Genomic DNA, 27,834 nt, shown 5'->3' on the forward strand with positions numbered 1-27,834 from the left:
GTGACTGAGTTTGAAAAAACATGTATAAACTAAAAAAAAAGAAAATGCCATTAGATTTTAAATCAATTTATTTACGTATATTTTGTTTTGTAAAGCAACATATTTAGAATCTTTATAGTACTTTTTCAATGTCAACTTAAAAATATGCATATGCTTTTTACAATTGTGAAACTGAAATTAATAAGAACATATGTAAATGCAACTATAATGCCAACCACCACCTACACAGCTACTTCTAGTCCACTGATTTTAAGCCATATTAACAAATCCTATATCAATTAAAATGCTCTATTATTCTATTTTCAAATTAAACTTTCTAAATAACTTCTTTCTTCTTGCATATGGTTGACATTTTAATTAAGATGTTATGATTTATGCCTCTGTGAATTTGTAGTTTCAACATTAAAACAAAGTGAAATGTATAGATTTTAAGACATTTTTCAATTTGATTTTTATAAGATGATCTCTGTATTTACATAAAGTTGATACTTATAAGTTAGTGAAGAAAAAAATTTCTGTTAAATTAATGCAAAATGCTTAAAATAATAACCATAACAATGACTCTGAGAGAATATAGGGAGCTGACACTTACCTGTAAATGAGTATATGTGCAACAAGTCATCTCAAATTGAGCACTTCTATGAAAAAAAATAGGACCTCTACCAAAATGTCATTAATCAACCCACTGCTTACGCTGTGATGAACTCCTAAGACGACTAACTTTAATTTGCATTTAACTAACTAGCATAAGTTTAGAAAGAAAATAATCATTTTTCAACACAACTTCTCACAAGTAGAAGCATTTTCAGAAACCTTGAAGCATAATCACTATTATTTTTTACGAGATTTTGGAAAATAAAGTGAGAGTAGACAGCTTTTACTAAAGTAAATTTACAGAAGCAGTGATAAACATGTAACTGTAAAGTTGCCTCTGGATCTCTTTTTCTTTTTTTGAGACGGATTCTTGCTCTCTCCCTCAGGCTGGAGTGCAGTGGTGCAATTTCAGCTCACTGCAAGCTCCGCCTCCCGGGTTCACGCCATTCTCCTGCCTCCGATTCACTGGCGCCCGCCACCTCGCCCGGCTAATTTTTTGTATTTTTAGTAAAGACGGGGTTTCACCGTGTTAGCCACGATGGTCTCGATCTCCTGACCTTGTGATCCACCCGCCTCAGCCTCCTAAAGTGCTGGGATTACAGGCGTGAGCCACCGTGCCCGGCCAGATCTCTTAAACAGCAAAATAATTTCTCTTTTGGCCAATACCTCTCTTCATTTCCTTAACTTTAGCTACAATTTCTTTATGTTGGGAAGGTGACAGGATAGCCGAAAGCTCCAGGACTTTCATCTAGTCCTTGGACATGTGTGTCCCACCCTTCTTGTCCATTTCGCCAATGTTCATTTAGTGCCTCTGGCTTATATATCACATCTTTCAGGTATCTTTGCCAGGGGTCATCGTTAGACATGAATATAAGCTTAACATTTATTATCAGTCTTCCTGAGTTTAAGTCCAACCTTTCGTTACTATTCAGTCACATGATTTCGGCAAGGTACCTAAGATCCCTGAGCTCTAATTTCCTCAAGAAAATAGTGAGGGACACACACACACACACACACACACACACACACACAAAATATATATAAATATAAATATATGTATAAATATATAAATATAAATATATAAATACATAGAAATATAAATATATAGAAATATATATAGAGAAATATATATATATATATTTCAATGTTGTGAATTGCTTTGTCTGCTACGAAGGACCAAATGCTATTTTTTTCAGGCACAATTTAATATTTTATTAACTAAATTATACTAAATGTTACCAGTTGCCCAGGGTGATGTTATAGTAAGTGCTCTGGGATACATTCTTGTCTGCTGTAGGATTCCTTAAGCTGAACTCCATGTTAACTCAGCCAGCGCTCCAGAGATCAGGGTGATTTTGCTGTGCCACAGATATGCCCAGTTTCCTTCTTTCTTCTTAAAGGCACTTACCCTGTCTTTAAAGCCTTGATAACATTTCCCCTTCTTCCTTCATGAGCACTTTCAAAGTCTTAAACATTTTCACCTGATGACTTCAACAGGTGCATGTTGTGGACTCGGCAGCTGTGGTTTTCGCCACACACACGGCCAACACCTGAACAAGGGCACAGACATTCTAACCACAATCCACACGTTGCTTACCTATTTCCACCCTCAAAAACTTAAATTAATGAGTTTTAAATTTCTTAATATTCCTAGAGAGAGAAAAAGTGGCAGGCCCAGGAATTTAGATACAAGCCTACATTCAAATAACACATTTCAATTAGGAGAATGTAAAATAGAAATTCTCCTACTATATAGATACTTGAACACTAGAGGGAAAAATCACCCAACATGTTAAATAAAAATTCCACAAGGTAGATATTGTATAGTGTATCTTTAATTGAAAACATTTCATGCAACTTTTATAGTTTCCATGTGCAACCTAAGCCCTAATCTGTTTCAATAAAATAAATGTATGTTGGCTGGGTATGGTGGCTCACACCTACAATCCCAGCATTTTGGGAGGCCGAGGCAGGCAGATCACTTGAGATCAGGAGTTCAAGACCAGCCTGGCCTACATGGAGAAAACCCTTCTCTACTAAAAATACAAGAAAAAAAAATTAGCCAGGTGTGGTGGCAGGTTCCTGTAATCCCAGCTACTTGGGAGGCTGAGGGAAGAGAATTGCTTAAACCCAGGAGGCAGAGGTTGTAGTGAGCTGAGATTGTACCACTGCACTCCAATCTGAGTGACGGAGACTTCATCTCAAAAAAATAAAAAATGAAGTAAATAAAGTAAGTGTATGTACAGATTAAAAGGCACCTCTAATGAATTAAAGGACACCCATAATTATAAAATATAAGGGAAAATATTAATATTTAAGATGGACATACCAATGGAAAATGGAAATAAGAACTTGATTTTAAAAGGTAGCAACATCTGAATCAAAATAACTAATTTAACTCTATGATGTACAATAGATTCTCTACCTGGAAGATAACTAACCAGGAACTGACCAAAATCACTTACGAAACTTTCCAGACACTTTTAAGTTCGTTCAGAAAACTAGAGACCCTTTAAAATAATGTAAGTCATAATTATAGTTCACAAACCAAGAATAACATACAATTTAAAAACAGAAAAGAAGGAGATGACATCTCTTTTAGAGATCTTGAGTAATATGTGGCAAATGGGGAAAACACTAGAAACAAACAGTTCCGCTCCCTGGTATCCCCCTCACCCTTTTTTACTAAGGTGTAGAAATTTTTAACACAAGACAAAAAGACAAAATATCACCTGGTGACAGGACAATTACACAAGTGAGAACAATTCTGAAGTTTATCCATTAGCTTCATAATAGTGTGAATTATTATTAGTTAGGATAATAGCTGAAGTTTTCTAAATTCCCATTCCTTGAAAGCATAGCTCGCCCATCATTATTTCTATTTGACCTTTCATGTCTCTGTGGAAAGATTCATTTGAAGGCTATTATTTTCCACTTATCTACTATTTTTTTCCGGTTCAGGCAATTAATATTTGTCACACACAAAAGTATTCTTTATTTCATAAATATAAACGTTAATCTGCTGTATAATCTAAGCATCACATCCTACATAGAGAAGATATAAAAGACAATTGAAACATTCTACCACACACAGTAGTGGGGGCATAAAGCACAATAAAGATACTCAAGTAGATGTTTTAGAAAGTAGGTAATTTTCTGTGTTCTTCATGCTATCAGAAGCTGACCAATGAGTCCAGAATTTCTTTCCTTGACTAATGAAGCAATAATGATAGCACCTTGCCTTAAACTCTCCTGTAGCTTCTGTTCATCCTGAAAAGAAAGGATAAAACAATAATATTTTAGAAAAAAAATATGCCATGTGTTAAATTTGAAAAAAAGTCACTTTTCAAAATCTGATGCTGTCCGGATTTGGCATTTTAGAAACTCAGACTCTAGCCACTGTCATGGACACAGTTCCCAAATAAAGAGGAAATACTTTCACAAACACTTTTCATTAGAGACCAAAAAATATTTGCTTAAGATACAAGGAAAAACACGACACAATTTCAAATGCTAACAGAAAGAAAAGATTATTTTCCCTTAATCCAATTTCTGACAACCTTTGGCTCTTCACTGAAGTGTGAATATTTCATCAATGATGCAATCCTTTTCTTCATCTTGTTTCTGAGTGTTCTCCAACTTTGTTAGGAACTGTTTGTGAGTACTGGTATGGGGGGAAAAACCCTGCTTGCTGTTTGTAAAGTAAGAATAGAGAAAATTCAAGAAATGAGTTACTTCACAAGTTGCTAAAAAGTGGTTTTGCCTTTGAAATCATATTGCCTGTAAGAATCCATTTATTCTAATTATTTATAATGAGGAGATTATAATGTGAAGGGAAAATAGAAACAGAGCAAATATCTTTCAGGTCTCTGTGTTGTGAATTGTGCTATCTGTTAAAACAGGATGTGATAACCAGTCTCTGAACTCCAGAATCATCCTTAATGCCTTAACCCAATATCCAGTATATCACTAGGATCTACTGTAGCTCCTTCCTCTTGTTTCTTGCATCCATATACATTGGGATAAGGCATTAAGGATAAGGCTGCTCAAACTGCCACTGCCAGCATAGCACCTTCTGTCCTCAATAACTGGAATATTCACACAGATAGTCCCTCTAAAGTCTTGCCCTCTTACACTCCATTTCCCACAGGGAAGTCAAAATACTTACTTTAAAATATAGATCTGATCACATCAGTATCCTGACTAAAATCCTTTGAAGATCATTTTTAAACCTCAGGATAAAGTCTGATCTCTTTACCAGATAATAAAATGTCTCTTATCCTCTTGGCCTCTTCTTGATATTCCCCTAAAATTGCTCAATTCTCCAAGCCACATAGAACTGCTTAAGATTGTGCAAACAAGCTATTTTTCTGAGCTTGAATCTTTTTGGGCCAGCTAATTCCTTTGCCAGAAAAGTTTTCCCACACCCTTTCTAGCTTATCTGACCCTAATTACTCTTCACGGTTCAACCTAGGTATCAGAGATTCTTGAAATCTACCCTGACTCCTATCCTCCAGTCCAATTTGGGTGAAGTGACTATATGTTTCCACAGCTGTGAATTCCTCTAGCACACTAAATTTTAATAGTCTTTTTTAGTTGACCATCTACTTTACCAGATGATGCGTTTTTTGATGTAAAGAATTTTTCATTTTATCTTTGAATATGGAACACTTTTCTCAATGCCTAACACATGGTAGCACTCCATAAATGATAACAAATTCAAAGCAAAAGAGGTTCTGACTATGATAGACATATCACCCTTTTAGTTGAGCTCAGTTGTTAACACTAACTACAATTGCTTACTTTGTTTTCTCCTATTTGCATATTTAGCCTAAAGCCTGGCAATAGTACAAAATAAATATGTTATTGAAGCCTCACCACAACTACTACATGCTCCCACCACCCTGTGTCTGGGTTCCTCAGCTATGAGGATGATGGTGAGAGGCCATCTCTGCTTAAAGTGCTCTTTTCTATCAATTTCTCCAATTGTGTTCTAAGGGATAGAGCTGGAAAAGATCTGCAAGATGCTGAATGTCAGCTGCTTTGCTTCTTGAAAGCGAGTTTTATATGACATTTTAAAATTGGATTCAAATGCCATTTTGGTTTCCAGAATATCACAATACCTAAACCACATCTAAACAAATCATAAAACTATGTATGTTTGGGCTTAAAATACGATTGATTTATATAAGAGTAGATTTCATCTGTGTCACATCATTCATAAACATATAAATATTCTAAAATGAGCAAATACAAACCAACTATTGATATGTATTTGTCATTCTTAATGATCAATTAATTACAGTGCTGCAGGGTCTATAATACACATCTATTCCTAAGTCTCATTTATTAAATTGAGACATAACACAGATGATAATTAAGGCTCCTCTTTCAAAAATAAACAGAACAAGTCTGTCTCTATCGCCCTGTTGAAACCAGTTTATACTTGTTATAATGAAGGCAGCACAGTAACAAATGAAGAAATTAAGGAAAAACTGTTTAAGATCCCAGGGCTAGAAAAATCACATTTCTGTATCTTACAGTAAATCATCTATGTTCATTTTGATATCTCCATAATGTACATATTTTTAGTAAAGAATTTAAGATGTCCTTTTAAAGATTAATTTACTTCTTCAATTTTTTACAGGCTTCATTTTGAAAGATTAGAATTGAAGGACAAGAAACTATGTCATTCTACTGAACATTTGTTTTCCCTCTCTGCCTGAACGCATTTGATCATTCTACCCTTAAGAAACATGGAAATTTAAAAACTGATTAAGATGGTTAGACACACATATATTCAGGAAACTCTAGTATGTGGAAAGATTAGATAGTCACACAATTCATGGATTTCAAACTAATCTCAAAATTTCATATCTCTAGAACAGTATTAACACAGGAAAAAACCGCAAACCCAATATATCTTATAAAAGCACTTCTTGCCTCCAGCAAATATACAAAAAAAATGCTTGGGGAGAGTGGGAAGCAGAGGTGCAATACAGGAGATCATTTTATTATTCACATACATAAATGTGTGTGTGTATATATATACACACACACATTACTTTGTGAGTTCCAAATATTATAAACATTTAAAATGTTTATTAAACTCAGGTAAGCAGGGTCAATATGAACAGTGAAAAATCATGCTGATAGTATACACTCTTTAAATTATGTGAAAATGACATTTATGTCTGTGGGCTTCCTCCCAAAAACCTGTACCTCCAGGCTAATCATGAGAAAGACATCAGAAAAGTTCCTATTGGAGGGACATTCTACAATATACCTGACAAGTGCTCCTCAAAACTGTACAGGTCATCAAAAAACAAGGAAAGTGTGAGAAACTGTCACAGCCAAGAGATGCCTGAAGAGAACTAAAAGTAACATGGGGTACTGGAACAGAAAAACAAATTAGGTAGAACTAAGGAAATCTGACTAAACTGTGGACTTTGTTAATAACAATACATAAATGTTGGTACATAAACTGTAACAAACATATCATATTAATAATGGGAGAAGCTGGATGTGAGTGTATGGGAACTTTCTGCAGCATCCTCTAAATTTTTCTGTATGTCTATAAACTGAAGCATATTCCCTTCAAAAAGGCATTTTTTAATTGATGACCATTTACAAATGTTATGTGCTGGATTACAAAACCTGAGTTACAAAGGTAATTTATTTTTGCACATTGGCCCATTTGTATATTCCTTGAAAAATGTACAGTATTCCTTTAATAAACTATGCAGTTGGGAAGTCAGACTGCTGCTATTTATATACAGCTTTGACAACTTAAGTGATCTTTGAGCAAACTGCTGAAGTTGTATAGCTCTCCATTTTTTCATCTAAAAATGGGATAACATTTTTTGTGGGAATTTAGATAAGACATGTAAAACACTGGTACCTAGTAAATATTCAATAACAATCCCAGTTGGAATTATTACCTTTAGGAAGTAAACTAATTTCAGCTATGACAGAGTAGTACATATCTCCCTCACACCATATATAGCCATTAAGTCTGGAAAAGTTATGTGAGAATATTTTTTGCAGGTCTTGGACAGTAACATATGCATGTCTATAATCCTTGAAAGAGCCTCCTAACATTCTCCCCAGCTGTCATGCTGAGAGCATTTTTGCAATCTACACAGAAGAAAAACAGAACCCAAGGAGAGCATAGCAATCTCTCTGGGTAGAAAAGACATAGATAACAATTTAAAGCTGTCAGAGTGGCTTGTATTTCTGCAGGCAGCGTCCCTGACAGGAAGGAATTGCTGAGAACTCCTAAAAATCTGCTAAAAATGCCTTCAGTCCTTGGCCAGCTCCTAACTGTGCATGCCCAAGGAAGAACTCAACGAGGCCTAGCAGAGAATAACTGCTGGAAAGTTGGAGAGCTGAGGAGAGATTTTTGAGGCCCCACTGTGCCAAGGAACAGGAGGTTACATTTGAGTCCAGCTAGAATGAAGAGGCCTTGGTGAACATCCATGGCTTTCACTGGGATGTCTGAAAAGCCATGACTACAGCCTGAGTATAAGGCAAGACTGAACCCAACCTGCCCTAAAAAAGTGTCAACAACGTCCACAGGATCAAATTGATTCAGCAATATAACCGCTTGCTAGAACAAATTTCATATTCCTTAGAGGACATTAAAATAATCTAGAGCTTTTATAATGTTTGTACTCAAAGCGTGGCATCAAAGATCACTAGATAAGCAAAGACGTAGAAAGCAAAGATTCAGGAAAAAAAAAACCAAAAACAAACCTATTATCAAGAGAAAAAATAATTTAAGCAGACACAGAAATGAGACATACATTGGAATCAGTATGCAAGGATTTCAAAATAACCATGCTTAACACATTAAAAAATAGAACTAAAGATAAAAATGTTGATGAAAAATGGAAATTTTCAACAAAGAATCTATAATAAAGAGAATTTTAGTTATACAATCCTTGAAATTAAGAATTAATTGGACTGGTTTTATAATGAACAGGGAGTGCAGAACACAGTATAAGTGAGCTTGAAGACAGTAAAAAAACATTTGACCTGTAGCACAGAGAGAAGAAAATGACAAATTAGTATTATAGTCGTTTTAATACTTCATGATCATATTACTATTCTATTTTTCTATTCCTACCTTATCTATTGGTAATCCCCTTAACATTAGGAAACCTGTTTGGAACATTTAGAAAACCACATGTGGGCTATCCTAGCAGCCAAGTCATTTGGGAATATTTGCTTTCATGAAACAAACAAGATAAAGGAAACATCAACTCCATTCCTAGAAAAGTAATGTGATGTAATAAACACAAATAAGTATAAAGTGAGAAGGTAGACAGTATCACCATTTCTGGGGATAAAAAGATGAGGGAATTCAGAGCATGATAACATTAAATAATGCCGAGATGATTCATAAAAGAAGTGGAATCAAAGGATGAGAGAAAGAGGTGGCAAAAACAGATGAGTCCAGATTGGACAAGAAATACTTTGGGAACAAAAGATATGACTTATTTTTTTGTGGCATATCAATGTGATAAGATAGGTCTTACAAAGGTGTTGCAAGAAAAGTAGGTACCCCGATCTCCAGATTAAAAAGTAAAGAAGGAAAACCACTGAGATTACATTCAGCAGCAGTTAATTTACTATCTATAACTAGCAAAAAAAAAAAAAAAAAAAATCTGGAACTGGTTTACTTTGATTCCAGCTCAACAGCCATAAACAGCATAAGATATAAAACTGCATAACAATGTTTACATATCCACACATAAAAATAAAAAGCATACACTTGTGCAACTTAAAAACAGAACTATTGAATCCTATATAATGTGTTGAAGTCTGCATTTTCTATTAAATCTAAATTATTGTTATAGCTGGTGTGCTTGTTTTATCATCTTGTTCACTTCATAACAGTGTCAATTTTTTTAAGAAAATTTTGTTGTCCAGGGTAGAGTGCAGTGGCACAATCACAGCTTACCACAGCCTCGAATTCCTGGGCTCAAGTGATCCTCCTGCCTCAGGCTCCTGAGTAGCTGGTACTACAGGCATGTGCCACCATGTCTAATATTTAATTTTTTGAAGAGACAAGGTCTCACTACATTGCCCAGGTTGATCTCAAACTCCTACTCTCAAGCAATCCTTCTACCTCATCCTCCCAAAGTACCAGGCTTATAGGTGTGAGCTATTACATCCAGCTTCACTCTTTTTCTTGGTTACAACTATATTATAGCAAAAATAGAGACCAGCTGAAAAGGAGAAAAATAGTACACTCTTCAGTAGTCGGCTTTCTTAAAATACTGGGAGAGAAAATATAAACATGTTGACAGAAGTTATTTTTGGATGATGGCTTTATGACAATATTATTTCTTCTTTCTGCTTTGCTATATTTTCAAAACCTCCACAATGAACACATTTTATTCACAGAGGAAAAACAAATTATTTTAAAATTTAGTTTTAAGACTGCTAAATTCACGGAGCTAAATTTGATTTGTTGTCATAGAAAATCAATAGTACTGAACATTGTCCAAATTCCGGGAGAACATTTCTCTCCATAAATGTTTTCAAAATCTATACAAAGAAAATCTCTTTTGCTTGAAAATTCAAGGCTTCAGTAAAAGGCCCCTAAAGGAATCATATTAATAATTCACAAAGTCTTAGCTTTCTTCCTAGATATAAAGAAAATTATCTAAAATTCCAGCTAAAACTAGTAACAACAAAAAAAAAGTGTACTTAATTTTACCCAGCACGTAACAATTGTTCACACAGATCTTAAATAGTTTCATAATAGCTGTATTTTAAGACTATTAGAAGACAAAAAAAAAATAGCAATACAAAATAGGTATTTTTAATTTTCTAAATCATCAAACTGAATTATTTAGGATTAAAATTCACCATGAGTTTTACCTAGAAACTTATATTTAGCTACATCTCTGTCACCTATAATTTCAGGTTTAGGATGAAATACACGATGTTTGGGTGAAAGATGCACAAAAGAAGAGATCTAATTACCATTATCTTTTAAACATATAAGGTAATTCTAAATTTAGTCCATAGTAATGAAGTCTTGTCAATAAAATCCCACATGCCAATCTTTGTCTGTGTTTGCCTCTTTTTGTTGTTGAGTTGGTTCTTTTATGATGACTATATCCAGCATCTTCAGCAGAGTAGTAAAGTCTTGATGAAACTTTGAAGGGACTCCTAAGCCTTTGGAAAATTTGTGGGAAATTAGGAGATTTATTTTCACAGAAGATTGGCAATGACAGTGGGACCTCCCCTAACTCATAGCGGCTCTTCTTTTACATCCTTCTCCCCTTCCCACCTCAAAATTTGAGCAAGGAAAGCCTGCAGTGAAGTAAATTACTAATACGTAGCATCTTGCAAGTGTGTAAGTGGTCAGTTTTATATGATGCCCATGTCCTCACAAATCCTTACTTACTAACAGTCCCTTTCAATTTTCAATTTTCTCAAAGGATAATTTTGGGAGAAACTATTCCCAGAGTACTTAAAATGGACAAACCTTTTTTAAAAGTATATTTTAAAACATTAAATCCCATAACTGAACTACACAAATATCAGCATTTGAATTTAAAAAGTGTAAACAAATTTATAGTAGGCTGTTAGAATCAAATTTATGTGGATTTGGTGGAATACCATCTCAAAGAATAGCAGGAAAAGCTATGACGTAATTGTCCTCTAAATCTTTATGGACAAGCTGAAAGGAAATCTCTTAGCGATATCTATCTTCTATACACATCGCTTCTAAAGAACACAATGTACTCTGCTAAAAGGAAAACTATAAAGTTAAAATGTATGCATATGTATTTAAGCTTTAGATGTCTCAAGAGATTACACAATGTTTCTTTAAGGGTAAACATTACATTGTCTCAGCAAATTCCATACCTAAAAATTGAATTACAATTTCCATGAGTTACAAAATCTCCTGAAAATCAGGTTGCTTATAGTTTGATAGTAATACCCATCTTCCATCCTTGTTTGGTGAACTTATGCAAAAAGTATTATTTAAATGTCACAAAATTTCAAACACTAAAGAAGCGTACTAGCTATATTTACATCTAGTCATAAATATACACATCCCTATCTCTGTACCATATACAATATACAAAAACCACAAGTGTTAGACTTACTAAATCTTCAACAAGCTTGTTATAAGACCATTAATATCAAATCAAAATAATTTGAAGCTAAATTTTATTTTTGTGTACATTTTGCCAATATGGAAGAAAAAACTTAACGGTGATACACTGTCCCCTAGTGGAGATGAAAGTAACTTTTCAGTGTATGTCAATTGCCAAAACTGCAGGAAAAAGCGATCACCTATTGATAGGGTGTGAGAAAAACAAAATAGCCCTCTCTGAATGAGAAACATTTTCCTCTTGCTCCTGTGAGTGAAAACAAATGTCTCTCAAAAACTTAGATAATACTAATGAAAAGGCACTTGGGTTTACTGATTAACATAATCATCACACAACAGTTTTAGTCTTTTTTATTTTCTGTGTCTAGAAACAGGGCCTTACAATACAGGAGGAATTCAATAACCGTTTCGGAAAGAGATAATTAAGAAAAAATGATCAGGAAGCCAGGTGCCATGGCTTAAGCCCTGTAGTTCCAGCTACTCAGGTGGCTGAGTGGGGAGGATCCCTTGAACCCAGGAGTTCAAGGCTGCAGTGAGCAATGATTGTGCCACTGCACTCCAGCTTAGGTGACAGAGCAAGACCCTATCTCTTAAAAAAGACAAGAGGGAGAGGAGGGAGAGGGAGAGGGACAGAAAAAAAGGAAAGAAAAAAAGGAAAAGAAAGGAAAAAATGAAGGAACAGGAAGGGGAGGGAAAGGAAGAATAGGGGAAGGGAGAGGGAAGGGAAAGGAAAAAGGAGGGATGGAAAAGGGCAGGAAAAGCAGAAGGAGAAGGGAAGAGGGAAGGGAAGGGAAAAGGAAAGGATAAAGGGAAAGAGAAGGGAGGGAAAGGTTGGTCAATAAAATTCAGTAAAACCCTGTAAGGCAGCACCGATACTTTACTGAGCAGGAACAGAGAGTTGGAAAGACCCAAACTACAAGTGCTCAGAGCCAGACGGCAGTGAGGAAAAATGTAGACAGCCAAAAGGCATCAGACATCTGGCCTGAAGAACAAAGAGTTCATTACTGCATCCAATATTTCTAGATCTGGGACTTGTGACACTGTTACACTTTATTTTCTGAAATCAATCATAATGTAAATTCCACAACTTAATAAAGTTGAAAAAGCAGTGTCATATACAATGTCCTTTTTAATCAGCAAAAAATGTTTTGATCCTACACAACTCACCCAGCAGTTACCAACACCTGCTAGTTTTCTACTGTCATGCTTCAACCACTGTAAGCTACATTAACACCATCCTATGCCTGGACTCCTCCAGGATGCTCTAACTGGCACTTCTCTCTGTTTTTGGCTACTGCTCCAACCTCCCTAAAATAGTTACCTTCACTCTATCAAACCCAAATTTTCAGCTACTCCTCTTAGCTTTCAAGGCCATCCACGATCAACCTAATCAACCCTTCTAACTGCAATTCTCATTCTTTACTGTTCAGAATCCACTTTTGTTGCCATCCCAGTATAATCACTATTTCAGCCCCCAGAAAAATGGTTTCCCAGTAACTGTCTTGCTCATTCACATATTTTTTAAAGACCCAGCTGTAATGACTACCTCTTAAGATGTCATCTATTTTTTATTGCATATCAGTAATTTATGTTATCATAGTTTTTCTCAAAATCCCTAATGTTTTCATCTGGTTTGCAATCTACAAGACTTAATTTCTCGGCTAAATTGTAAGATACTAAAAGAGAACTCTTCCAAATTCTAAGCTCAAACATAGTACTATGTCCATAGTAGGCACTTGGTAAATATTTTTTAGTTAGAATAATTGGCTAATTAACTTTATAAAGCAGTGACTTTTTAGCTGACCTTAAGATATCTTTGAAATATCAAATGTTTTAGGCTGAGACAATGGGGTTCTCTAAATATACAATCATGTAATCTGCAAACAGAGACAATTTGACTTTCTCTCTTCCTATTTGAATATGCTTTATTTCTTTCTCTTGCCTGATTGCCCTGGCCAGACTTCCAACACTGTGTTGAATAGGAGTGGTGAGAGAGGGCATCCTTGTCTTGTGCCAGTTTTCAAGGGGAATGCTTGCAGCTTTTGCCCATTCAATATGATATTGGCTGTGGGACTGTCATACATAGCTCTTATTATTTTGAGATATATTCCATAAACAACTAGTTTATTGAGTGTTTTTAGCATGAAGCGGTGTTGAATATTATCGAAGGCCTTTTCAGAATCTATTGAGATATGTTCCATAAACATCTAATTTATTGAGTGTTTTTAGTAGGAAGGGGTGTTGAATATTATCAAAGGCCTTTTTGGCATCTATTGAGATAATCATGTCGTTTTTGTCATTGGTTCTATTTATGTGATGGATTACGTTTATTGATTTGTGTATGTTGAAACAGCCTTGTATCCCAGGGATGAAGACAGTTTGATCATGGTGGAAAAGCTTTTTCCTGTGCTCCTGGAATCTGCTTGCCAGTATTTTATTGAGGATTTTTGCATCGATGTTCATCAGGGATATTGGCCTGAGACACAACTTTTTTTGTTGCGTCTCTGCCAGGTGTTGGTATCAGGATGATGTTGGCCTCATAAAATCAGTTAGGGAGGAATTCCTCTTTTTCTATTGTTTAGAAGAGTTTCAGATTAATGGTACCAGTTCCTGTTTGTACCTCTGGTAGAATTCGGCTATGAATCAGTCTGGTCCCAGGGTTTTTTTGGTTGGTAGGCTAATAATTATTGTCTCAATTTCAGAACTTGCTATTCAGTGATTCAACTTCTTCCTGGTTTAGTCTTGGGAGAGTGTATGTGTCCAGGAATTTTTCCATTTCTTCCAGATTTTCTAGTTTGTGTAGGTGTGTTTATAGTATTCTCTGATAGTAGTTTATATTTCTGTGGGATCAGGGGTGATATCCCCTTTATCATTTTTATTGCATCTGCATGATTCTTCTCACTTTTCTTCTTTATTAGTCTGGCTAGTGGTCTATCTATTTTGTTAATCTTTTCAATAAAACAGCTCCTGGATTGACCAAAGTCTCAGGATACAAAACCAATAATTACTAGCATTCCCACACACCAATAATAGGCAAACAGAGAGCCAAATCATGAGTTAACTCCCATTCACAATTGCTACAAAGAGAATAAAATACCTAGGAATACAACTCACTAGGGATGTGAAGGACCTCTTCAAGGAGAACTACAATCCACTGCTCAAGGAAACAAGAGAGGACACAAACAAATGAAAAAACATTCCATGCTCATAGATAGGAAGAATCACTATCGTGAAAATGGCCCTACTGTCCAAAGTAATTTATAGATTCAATGCTATTCCCCTAAAGCTACCATTGAATATCCTCACATAATTAGAAAAAAACTACCTTAAATTTCATATGGAACGAAAAAAGAGCCCATAGAGCCAAAACAATCCTAGGCAAAAAGAACAAAGCTGGAGGCAACATGCTACCTGACTTCAAACTATACTACAAGGCTACAGCAACCAAAACAACATGGTACTGGTACCAAGACAGATATATAGACCAATGGAACAGAACAGAAACCTCAGAAATAACACCACACATCTACAGCCATCTGATCTTTGACCGACCTGACAAAAACAAGCAATAGGGAAAGGATTCCCTATTTAATAAATTCCCTATTTAATAAATGGTGTTGGGAAAACTGGCTATCCATATACAGAAAACTGAAACTGGATCCCTTCCTTATACCATATACAAAAATTAACTCAAGATGGATTAAAGACTTCAATATAAGACCTAAAACCATAAAAATCCTAGAAGAAAACCGAGGCAATACCATTCAGGACACAGGCATGGGCAAAGTCTTCATGACTAAAACACCAAAAGCAATGGCAACAAAAGACAAAATTGACAAATGGGATCTAATTAAAGCACTTCTGCACAGCAACAGAAATGATCATCAAAATATACAGGCAACCTACAGAATGGGAGAAAATTTTTGCCATCTATCCATCTGACAAAGGGCTAATATCCAGAATCTACAAGGAACTTAAACAAATTTACAAGAAAAAAACAAACAACTACATCAAAAAGTGGACAAAGGATATGAACAGATACTTCTCAACAGAAGACATTTATGAGACCAACAAACATATGAAAAAAAAAGCTCATCACTGGTCATTAGAGAAATGCAAATCAAAACCACAATGAGATGACATCTCACGCCAGTTAGAAAGGCGACCACTAAAAAGTCAGGAAACAACAGATGCTGGAGAGGGTATGGAGAAATATGAACGCTTTTACACTGTTGACAGGTGTGTAAATTAGTTCTGCCATTGTGGAAGACAGTGGTGATTCCTCAAGGATCTAGAACTAGAAATACCATTTGATCCAGCAATTCCATTACTGGGTATATACCCAAAGGATTATAAATCATTCTACCATAAAGACAGATGCACACATATATTTACTGCAGCACTGTTCACAATAGCAAAGACTTGTAACCAACTCAAATGCCCATCAATGATAGACTGGATAAAGAAAATGTGGCATACATACACCATGGAATACTATGCAGCCATAAAAAGAATGCTATTATGTCCTTTGCAGGGATATGGATGAAGCCAGAAACCATCATTCTCAACAAACTAATACAGGAAGAGAAAACCAGAACACTGCATGTTCTCACTCATAAGTGGGAGTTGAACAATGAGGACACATGGACACAGGAAGGGGAACATCTCACATCAGGGCCTGCCAGGGGGTGGGTGGCTAGGGGAGGGATAGCATTAGGAGAAATACCTAATGTAGATGATGGGTTGATGGGTGCAGCAAACCATCATGACACGTTTATACCTATGTAACAAATCTGAACATTCTGTACATGTATCCCAGAACTTAAAGTATAATTTTAAGAAAAGAAATATCAAATGTTTTAGATGAAGGCTACGTTGTCATGAAAATAACACCATAAAAATAAAAACCTTATATTTGTACTTGGGAACTGGAAATGGTGTCAAAAATTAGGAATTTGTACTCCAGGATTCTTCCTCCTATGAAAAAACACCCTGTCTAAGAAGTAAGTATAAGGGACACTGACAAATCTACACTAACACATCCAAGTCTGGGGGATAAGGGCAGACAATGAGGCAGGCATTCTCTTAAATGGAGTGGATGCATAAACAGAAAGCTATACACAATCTGTTGTTAGGCAACTGATACAATTTCCAGAACATATGTTAACTTACAGGAGGGACAGAAAGCTTAACTTCTCCAGTTAATGGTCCAGGTGTCAGTAGAATAATATTGATAATTTCTTATGAAGCAGAAAGACTGGTTAGATTTTTTTTGCATAAAATTTAGTTTCAAAATTTTAAATTATAAACTTAACACCAAAGGAAAAAAGAATAAAATGGACCAATTCAAACATATCTTCTTGGCAGAGACATGGGGCAAAGAAAAGGATCATTTAAAGGATATTTTTGACTAGTGAAAAAGACCCCTGGTTAATAACTATTAGGCTTTTGAATATTGGTTAGTAGGTGGATAGTTGGTATCCAAAGTGTTAATCTCAAAATTTCACAGTTGTTTACCATTGTATTAGGAATTATTTCCTTCCAAGAAGGTGGCCATGAATTACAACCTGCAAAAATACTTCTGTTCTGAACAGAGTAGTGCCAATTTTTATCAGCCTTAGTTAGCAAAATCCTAGCCTGGCAAAGCTCCCTCCTAGAATGCAGAGCAGAAGCAATCCTTTCTTGAAGTCACAGATGGTAGAATTATTGCCTATAGAGATTCTTCCCAATAGGGAGGTAGAAAAAAATCAGCATATAGATGAAGTAATTCTCCAGGTGGAAAGAACTTCTAAGAATCATTATAATTAAATGTCTCTCTGAAAAGATGCTTTTGAGTAAAATTGGAAAGCATGTTACATATTTTCTGATTTTCTGTCTCAGGAAGACTAAAGAAGAGGTTTCAACTATAGAGGTGGGCACAAAGTAAGAATAATCTGTGTCAGAAGAGTTCATGTGAATATTTAATGTATTTTGAATTAAAAGTCTCATTAGAGGCTAGGCACGGTGGCTCACACCTGTAATCCCAGCACTCTGGGAGGCCGAGGTGGGCAGATCACGAGGTTGGGAGATCAAGACCATCCTGGCCAGTGTGACGAAATCTCGTCTCTACTAAAAACACAAAACAATTAGCCAGTAGTCCCAGCTACTCAGGAGGCTGAGGCAGAAGAATTGCTTGAACCCAGGAGGCGGAGGCTGCAGTGAGCCAAGATCACACCACTGCACTCCAGCCTGGGCAACACAGTGAGATTCTATCTAAAAAAAAAAAAAAAAAAAGAAAAGAAAAAAAGAAAAATTCTCATTAGAGGTAGTGTACAACTTACTTTATCACCAAAGCTGTATTATATACATAGAAGACATACTTGAAATGTCTAGAACTCAGGAGAAAACAGTGAAAACAGTGACAGTAAAATCAAGGCATTAATTTAAAATCTAAGGGAATCCTGGAGATAAAACACAACAGATATTGTGGAAGTCATCATACAGGTGTAGAATGGGTGAGGTCAGCAAGATGGCAAAATGGGAAGTCTTCTCCTCCACTGCCCCCCAGAGAAAGTTCAACTAGCAACTATCCACAGACTAGAAGAATATCTTTTTTAAAACCTCAACACTTGGAAATAAGACTAAGACACCAATGTGGTCCATAGAAATGAATGAAATTACAATGAGAAAGATAAAAAGAATGGTCTCACTCCAACTATGACATCCCTCATGCTCCTTTAAGTTGGCACAATGCCAAATGAAAAGAATTTCCTTGGGCCCCCATAGTTTCTATGAGTTGAGGGCAGGGGTGTGAAATAGAGGTAGTCATACCCATCCCTACCATTCTGGCATGCTTCCTAGACAACCCACTTTGGTTTTATTATTTCATAGAAAACAGTAGTGAAAATGTCATGGCTAGACTACTTGGGATTAGGTAGAAACAAAGAAAGAAGGCAGAGGTCCTAGTGATCAGGTCACGGATCTTGGTGGTACCTCTGTGTTCCTACCAGTTGTGGTATCCAATTACAGATACCAGTCAATGCCCACAAAGCTGAGCTGCTTGCCTTCAGAAACCTGATGGGATGTTCAACAAAACTTAAGTCCTAGACATCATAAGTTGTCCTGCCCAATCTCAGAGACCACTCCAAAGATCCTGTACAGGCAGAAAGGTGCCCACTTCCTTCCATTTCAGAGACATGAAGAGCCTAAATTCGCTTAACCCAGGAAGCCAAGCAGCAGCTCTGTGAAGCTAAAAAGTCTACCCAATGACCCCATTCAGGAAAGAAGAATCCTACTTCTTTAGATTTTAGAGAAATGAATGGATGACACCAGTTTGACCAAGAAAGTCAAACAGTGGCTCCAGTAAGCCAATAAGCCCTCCTAACAACTTTGCACAGGCAGGAAGACTTCCACCTCTGTACATCTCAGAGAACTGTAGCCAGCTTGACCCAGGAAGTCAAGCAGTGGTTCTACTCAGCCTAAATCTCAGTTGTTCCACTCAGTGGAACGTAAATCTCAGGGGTTCCAACCAGCCTAAAAGCCCACCCAATAACTTTCCCATTTCCACAATTTGGAGAAGCATAAGAGCTAGACCTGCTTGACCACGGAGCAAACAGCCACTCAATTCTGCAAAAAGACCCATCCTGCGGCTCCACCTTGACAGGCAGTCAATTGTCAATCATGCATTTCTAAAGAGTATAGCCTCTCTTCTGACCTGTCCTGAGCAGCAATTCTGCCTAAACTTGGAGTCCAGCCTGAAGCCTTGCCCAACTATAGATCCCAAAGAGTTGAATTGGCCATCCAGGGAATATATCTTGTGACTAGTCTGACCAGAAGCTACTACAGTATCCAGCCAGAAACTATGCCTAACAGCAGACCCCAGCCACTGGACAGCAGAGCCCAACCAGTAGTCCCACCTGACATTTGAGCAAAAGGCAGTGACTCAGTCAACTAGAGAACTCAGAACAAGTTCTACCTGTCTGGGGTTGTTACCAGCTGTCCCTTCCAGAACCACAGGCTAGGCTAAATAGTGAAGATCTATCCCTGCCAAAGAACACCTCTTAGGCTAGAAGAAGGGGCTGCTGTCTCAAACGTACAGACGACAATGCAAAGACATAATAATTACGAAGAATAAGGGAATCATGACACCTCTAAAGAAAGTAATAAAGCTCCAATTTTCTACCTCAAAGGAATGTGCATTTATGAAATGACTGATGAAGAGAATTCAGAATAATACTCAAAAAAGTTCAGTGAACTATAAGAATATACAGACAGGAAATTTCATGGAATTTGGAAAACAAAAAATAAGCTTGACAAAGCAATAAAAATAATTTTTAAAAATCAGATAAAAACCCTAGAAATAAAAAATACAATTACTGATCTGAAAAACTCAAAAGAATCCTTCAACAACAGATTCAATTAAGCAGAAGAATCAATTAGTTGGAAGACAGACATTTAAAATTATATAGTTGGTGAGGAAAAAACACAAAAGAAGAATGAAGGCCTATAGGAATTAAGGGACAGCAGCAAAGGACTGAACATTCCATAATGGGGAACTGCAGAAGGAATAGAAAGCAGAAGGGCCAGAAAAGAAACATATTCAAAGAAATAATGGCTGAGAAATGTCTTTCTGGGGATGCATGCCAACAGCCAAGGACAGAAAGCACAGAGGTCTCTAATCAATGCAACCCAGAAAGAAGTTCATCAAGGCACATAATGAACTATCAAAATCAAAAAATAAATAAAATTCTGAAAGCAGCAAGACATAAGAAACATATAACGTACAAAGGAATGACAATGTGACTATAAGCAGATTTCTCAGCAGAAACCTTGTATGCCAGGAGAAAGTGGGATGATATATTCAAAGTGTTAAATAAAAAAAAAAAAGACAAACAACAAAGAATACTTTATTCAGCAAAGCTATCTTTCAGAAATGAAGGAGAAACAAAAAGTTTCTCATAAAATAAAAGCAAAGGGAGTTCATCGCTGGTATACTCACCTTATAGGAACTGATAAAGCAAGTTTTTAAACTGAAACAAAAAGTTGTTAGTTAATAATATGAATCATAAAAAAGCAAAAAAAAAAATACATTGTGTAAGTAAAACAGTCATATTCATAATACTCTGAAGTTGTAATGATGGTAAGACTAGTATGAGGGTTTTATACTAGTATGAGAGTTTAAAAAAACACTATTAATAAATATAGCTAAAATTGTTAGGGATATATATTATACAATATGAAAATTCTGACATCAAAAATATGAAATGTAGAGGACAGGGTAAGTACAAAGTAGAGTTAAATGCAATCAAAGTTAGTTTTTCACTTTGAAATAACGTGAAATAGACAGTTAGAAGATGTTCTACATAAGCCTCATGGTAACCCCAAAGAAAAAAATATTTAGTGGAAATACAAAACAAAAATAAAAAGATTCAAAGCATACTAGCACAGAAAACCATTAAATCACAAGAGAAGAAAAAAATACAGTATCTACAAAATAACAGAAAACAACAAAAATGGCAATAGTAAATCCTTACCTGTCAATAATTACCAAGAATGTAAATGAATTGAATTATCTGAGACACAGAATCACTAAATGTGTAACAAAACAAGTAGGCCCAATTATAGGCCTACTAGAGACTTACTTCACTTTTAATGACACACATAGACTGTAAATTAAGGGATGGAAAGGATATTTTATGCAAAGGGAAACCAAAAGATAGCAAGGGTAGCTATACTTTTATCAGACAAATTAGACTTTACACCAAATACAGCATAAAGAGACAAAGGATATTCTGAATAATAAAAAGGTCCACAGAATATAACAATTATAAATATATATGTACCCAACAACAGAGCACTTAAATATATAAAACAAATATTAAAGATCTGAAAGGAGATAAATATTAGAATATAATAATTGTAGGGGACAACAATATCCCTTTCAACAATGAAAAGATCATCCAGACAGAAAATTAATAAGGATATGTTGTACTTGAACAATACTTTAGGCCATATGGACCTCACAGACTCATACAGAACATTCTTTCCAACAGCAATAGAATACTTATTCTTCTCAAGCAGATGAAATATTCTGCAGGACAGATCTCACATGTTAGAGCACAAAATAAGCCTCAGCAAATTTATGATATTAAAATTATATTAAGTATCTTTTCTGCCACATAGTGTAATATATAATTAGACATCAATAACAGGAGAAATGGTGGAAAAAATATAAATACATGAAAATTAAACAATATGCTACTAAAAGACCAATAAATCAATAAAGAAAAGGAAAATTTGTTAAATATTTTGTGACAAATAAAAACGGGAACACAACAGCAGGCCTTAGGAGAAAGTTTGTAATGATAAATGCCTACATCAAAAAAAGAAAAAACATTTCAAGGGAAACACCTAGTGTTACATCTCAAGGAACTAGAAAAAGAAAAAACTCAGCCTTAAGTTAGCAGGAAAAAAGTGGTAATAATAAAGATAAGAGCAAAAATAAATAAAAGAGATTAGAGGACAACACAAAACACAAATAAAACTAAGAGTTGGTTTTTGGGAAAGATAATTAACAAATATTTAGGCACAGTAAGAGAAAAGAGAAGACTCAAATAAAATATAAATGAAAAAGGACACTTTACAACTGATAACACAAAAATACAAAGAGTAAGAGACTATCTCAAACAATTATAAGTAAATTAATTGGGTAACCCAGAATAAATGTATAAATTCCTAGATAAATACAAACTACCAAAATTGAACCATGAAGAAATGAAGAAATGGAAAATAAGACCAGACCAATAACAAGTTAGGAGAGTGAATCAGAAATAAAAACTCTCCCACCAAAGAAAAGTCTAGGACCTGAGAGTTTCGTGGCTGAATTCTACCAAATATTTAAAAAACTACAAGAAAATAAACTGTATTACAAGAACATCACACTACAAGAAAAGAAAATTACAGACCAATATCTTTCAGAAACATAGATGCAAAAGTCATCAACAAAATACTAGCAAACTGAAAAACAAAAGGATAATCTACTATGACAGATGCAAGGATGATTCAACATATACAAATCAACAAGTGCTGTACATCATTACTAACAGAATGAAAGACAAAACCATATAATCTCATTCAGATGCAAAAGAAAAGCACTTGACAAAATTCAGCATCCTTTCATGTTAAAACTCTCACATTAGGTACAGAATAAACTTACTTCAATACAATAAAGGTCATATATGAGAAACATTATGCCACAGCTAACAGTATAGTTAATGCTGAAAAACTGAAAGCCTTTCTATAAGTTCCAAAACAAGATAAAGATGCCCACACTTACCACTTCTATTTAATACAATATTGGAAGTCTCTCCCAGAGCAATTAGCCAAGAGAAATAAATAAAAGACATCCAAATAGAAAAGAAAGAAGTGAAACTCTGACTGTTTGCAGATGACATGATCTCATGTATATAGAAAGCTGTTAATACTTGAAAAAAATACACAAATACAATAAGGTTGCAAAATACAGAATCAATACAAAAAACTCAGTAGCATTGCTATATACTAGCAACATACCTGTGAAAAGGAACTCAAGAGGACAATTACATTCATGATAGCAGTAAAAATATTTGGGAATAAATTTAATCAAGAAGGTAAAAACCTATATTGTGAAAACTGTAAAACACTGATAAAAAAATTGAAGACAACACAAATATATAGAAAGATATCTCATGTTCACATATTGGAAGAATTAGTATTGTTAAAATGCCCCTTCTACTCAAAGCAATCTATAAATTTAATGCAATTCCCATCAATATTCTAAAGTCATTTTTCATAAAAATAAAAAATATTGTTAAATTCATATGGAACTGTAAAAGACCTTGAATAGCCAAGGCAGCCATGAGTGAAAAGAACAAAGCTGGTGGCATCACAATACCTGAATTCAAACTATACTATAAAGCTATAGTAATCAAAACAGCATGGTACTGATTAGAGAGAGAGAGAGAGAGAGAGAGAGAGAGACATACACAAACATACCCAAAGACCAACAAAACAGAGTAGAAAGCTCAGAAATGAACACATGCATATACAGTCTATTGATTTTTGACAAAGGTGCCAAGAACACACAATGTGAAATGGATAGTTTTTTCAATAAATGGTGCTGGGAAACCTGGATATCCACATTCAGAAGAATGAAATTGGGCTCTAATCTCACACCATATATAAAAATCAACTTGAAATGGACTAAAGACTTAAACACAAGACCAAAAGCTATAAAACTACTAGAAGAAGGCTAAAGAAAAACTGCACAACATGGGCAATGATTTCCCAGATCTAACTACATTAGTACAGGGAACAAAAGCTAAAGTAGACAAGTGTGATTAGACCAAACCCAAAAGGAAACAACAGTAGGAAGAGACAGTCTACAGATTGGGAGAAAATATGTGCATGCCATATACCCGATAAGAGGTTAATATTTAAAATATTTAAGTAGCTCAAACATTCCAATGGCAAGAAAACAAAACAAACAAAATAAAATTAAAAACGGCAAGGGACGTGAATACACATTTCTCAAAAGAAAAAATACAAATGGCCAACAAGTGTATGAAAAAATGCTTAATATCTGTAATCATTAGAGAAATGCAAATTTAACCTACAATAAGATATCATCTCACGCCTGTCAGAATGGCTACTACTAAGAAGGTAAAAGACAAGAAATGTTGGCAGGATGTGGAGAAAAAAACTCTTGTGCACTGTTGGTAGGAATATGAATTAGTACACTGTGGGAAACTGTATGGTTGTTTCTCAAAATCTAAAACTAGAAATACCATGTAATTCAGAAATCCCACTTCTGGATTTTTTTTTTTTTTTTTGTATTTTTTTTTTTTTGAGATGGAGTCTCGCTCTGTCGCCCAGGCTGGAGTGCAGTGGCCGGCTCTCAGCTCACTGCAAGCTCCGCCTCCTGGGTTCACACCATTCTCCTGCCTCAGCCTCCCGAGGAGCTGGGACTACAGGCGTCCGCCACCTCGCCTGGCTAGTTTTTTGTATTTTTTAGTAGAGACAGGGTTTCACCATGTTAGCCAGGATGGTCTCGATCTCCTGACCTCGTGATCTGCCCGTCTGGGCCTCCCAAAGCGCTGGGATTACAGGCTTGAGTCACCGCACCCGGCCCACTTCTGGATATTTACCCAAAAGATTTAAAACCAGTTTTTCAAAGAGATGTCTGCACTCAGTCCCATGGTAATTGCAGCACTATTCACAATAGCTAAGTTATGGGATTAACGTAAGTGTCCACCAACAGATTTATTGTTTAAGAAGATGCAGTACATACACAGAACAGAATACTATCAACCTTTAAAAAAGAAACTGTCATTTGCAACCACATGGATGGAAGTGGAGAACATTATGCTAAATGAAATAAGCCTGGCACAGAAAGACAAATACCACAAGTCCTCACTTACATATGGAATCTAAACAATTGAATTAGAAGCAGAGTAGAATTGTGGTTACAAAAGACGGGGTTGGGGGAATGGGGAAATAATGATCACAAGACATAGAAATCTGAGACAGGATAAATATGTTTTCATTTTTATTTTTTAGTTCTATGGGAATGTGGTGAATATAGTTAATAATGGGAATATTGTACATTTCAAAACTGCTGAGTAAATTCCAAATGTTCTCACCATAAAAAATTAAGTACTTGAAGAGATGTATATGTTAACTAGATTGATTTAAATATTTCATATTGTATTCATAAGTTATAACATCACTTTGTACCCCCATAAACTTATATAATTAAAAATTGCCATGGCTGATGCCTGTAATCCCAGCACTTTGGGAGGCCGAGGCAGGAAGATTGCCTGAACTCAGGGGTTTGAGACCAGCCTGGCCAACATGGTGAAACCCTGTCTGTACTAAAAATATAAAAATTAGCCAGGCCTGGTGGCATGCGCCTGTAATCCCAGCTAATCAGGAGGCTGAGGCAGAAGAATTTCTTGAACCTGGGAGGCAGAGGTTGCAGTACGCTGAGATTGTGCCACTGCACTACATCCTGGGCAACAGAGTGAAACGGTGTCTCAAAAAAAAAAAAAAAAAAAAAGTCAATTTACTAAAACATTTTTCAAGAAAGAAAATACCATTAGTTGAACTAAGATCAGGATCCGTAGATAGACAGCTATCATTGGGTGCCTTACAAAATTAGTAAAAGAACAGTAAAAAAGAAGTCATATCTAGAAGATAGCTTCAAATTTAAAGAAAAAAAAAAAATCAATAACCTCCAGCAGACAATACAGATTGCTTTTAAGAGAAGAATGATTGATGTGTAACTTCTCTAGAATACTAAGTAACAAAAAACAATGGAATATAAGTAGTTACCTAAGACTCCAGGCTGTCAGAGAAACAAAAAAGGAGACATTGTACTATGTGCAAGGACTTTGAAAGTAGTGCCATTAATGGAAACTTTCTTGGGGGAAAAAACTGTTTACAAACTAGAAACTTAATTTGTCCAGTGATTAAATAAGTAAGGTTGTGGGAGAAGGGAGAAGAATGGGAACTCCTTTATTCATTCAAGGACTATATTTCAGGAACTTACCTTATGCCAGACTCTAAGCTACATATAAAGATATGAATATATAGATTTTTTCCCCTGACGGAATATGTAGTTAGGCAAGACAGCCACATACATAAATACAGAAATGCATTCGTAAAATAAAAATCTATGAAAAACAGACCCATTAGCATCAAAATAAATTCAGCATTAAAATTTTCAGGCAAAAAATATCTATCAAACTATGTAAAATATTTAAATAAATACATATAAAATCATGAAAATAAGAAAGCAAGACAAGCTGTCACAATGAGAGCCTTGAAACAAAATAACAAACAGAAATGAGACTTGAAACACAAAAGACAGATTTTTTGCAAATGAAAAGCATTGTTGAACATAAAGAAAATAGAATCTCAAAAGCAATAGATTAGATGCAGTTGAAGAGAGAATTACTGAAACTGGAGAAATAATTAAGGAAATTACTCAAAATATATATTAAACAGACAATGAAATGGAAAACATAGTAGGAAGTTAAAAGATTTGGCAGATACAATAATATATATTTAATCAGAATCCCACAAAGGGAGAATAAAAACAACAGGCAAAAAATAATAATAATTTATGATTGTAAATTTTCCACCAATTATAGAACAAAAATTCATCAAGGAAACCTAATGAATTTCAAGGTGGATTAAAAAAAAATCACAACAAGTAGATGAACTGTAAGGAAACTGAAATACTAAGTAGAGGCCATCTTAAAGCAACAAGAAGGAATACATCAAAACAGACCAACAATTAGCCTGGCAGTGTCTCTCCCAAAAATAATGGTAGCAAGAACACAGTGACAGTATTTTCAAAGTGCTAAAATCAAAATAAAAACTATCCCACCCCTCAACAAAGCTATCAAACTAGAATGTTTACAACACTCCCCCCTCCACACAGCAACATTATTTTTCAGGGTTAGAAATAAAATACTGCTTCCTTGAAATAAAATATGAAAGTGTATCCTTAAAATCTCTTCTTACACTAAAGTCTGAAACTCATATGGAAGGAAAATAATCTCTGAATCAAGGTCTAAAGAGCAGGAAGGCTTGAAAAATTTAAAAATGATTTTAAAATAAGTACATAAATCTAAACACAGCAGTGTCCAGAAAATTACAAATAAGTAACATCTAAATATAAAGGATATTTAAAATAACAAAATCAAAATACTGGATAAGAACAGTAGCATAAAAGTTAGGAGGTAAATGATCAAACTTGAAATGCTCTAAGGCTGATAAAAGTGTTGGGAGAGTAAAATACTGACTTCAGATTTTCAAATAAATATGCAAAGAAAAATTTTAAGAGACTGCTCAATGCATAAAAATAGGATGTGAAACTTCTAACAAGTAGAGAGAAATTGGAGTAAAAACAGTGGGGATCTCAGGTGGCTAAAGCCAATGGAGACTCTCAATACTTTCTTCAAAAATAGTACTGAACAAGATCAAAGTAGACACACACACACACACACACACACACACACACCCCTTTGATATCATTTAAGACAAAAAAAAAAAAAAAATCCAAACTTCAAAGTAAC

General features: G+C 35.2%; 1 protein-coding gene across 1 annotated transcript in view; it reads right to left on the reverse strand.

The window, feature by feature from the left end:
- Positions 1–3,569: 3,569 nt before the first annotated feature.
- CRPPA (CDP-L-ribitol pyrophosphorylase A) overlaps positions 3,570–27,834 on the reverse strand; it is a 219,021-nt gene continuing 194,756 nt past the window's right edge. The window contains exon 8 of the mRNA XM_031665858.1: positions 3,570–3,864. Coding sequence (XP_031521718.1) covers positions 3,760–3,864 — 105 coding nt within the window. The 3' untranslated portion in view covers positions 3,570–3,759. The remainder of the gene's footprint in view (positions 3,865–27,834) is intronic.

Source organism: Papio anubis, chromosome 4 (genome assembly GCF_008728515.1).
Source record: "Papio anubis isolate 15944 chromosome 4, Panubis1.0, whole genome shotgun sequence".
Lineage (NCBI taxonomy): Eukaryota > Metazoa > Chordata > Mammalia > Primates > Cercopithecidae > Papio > Papio anubis.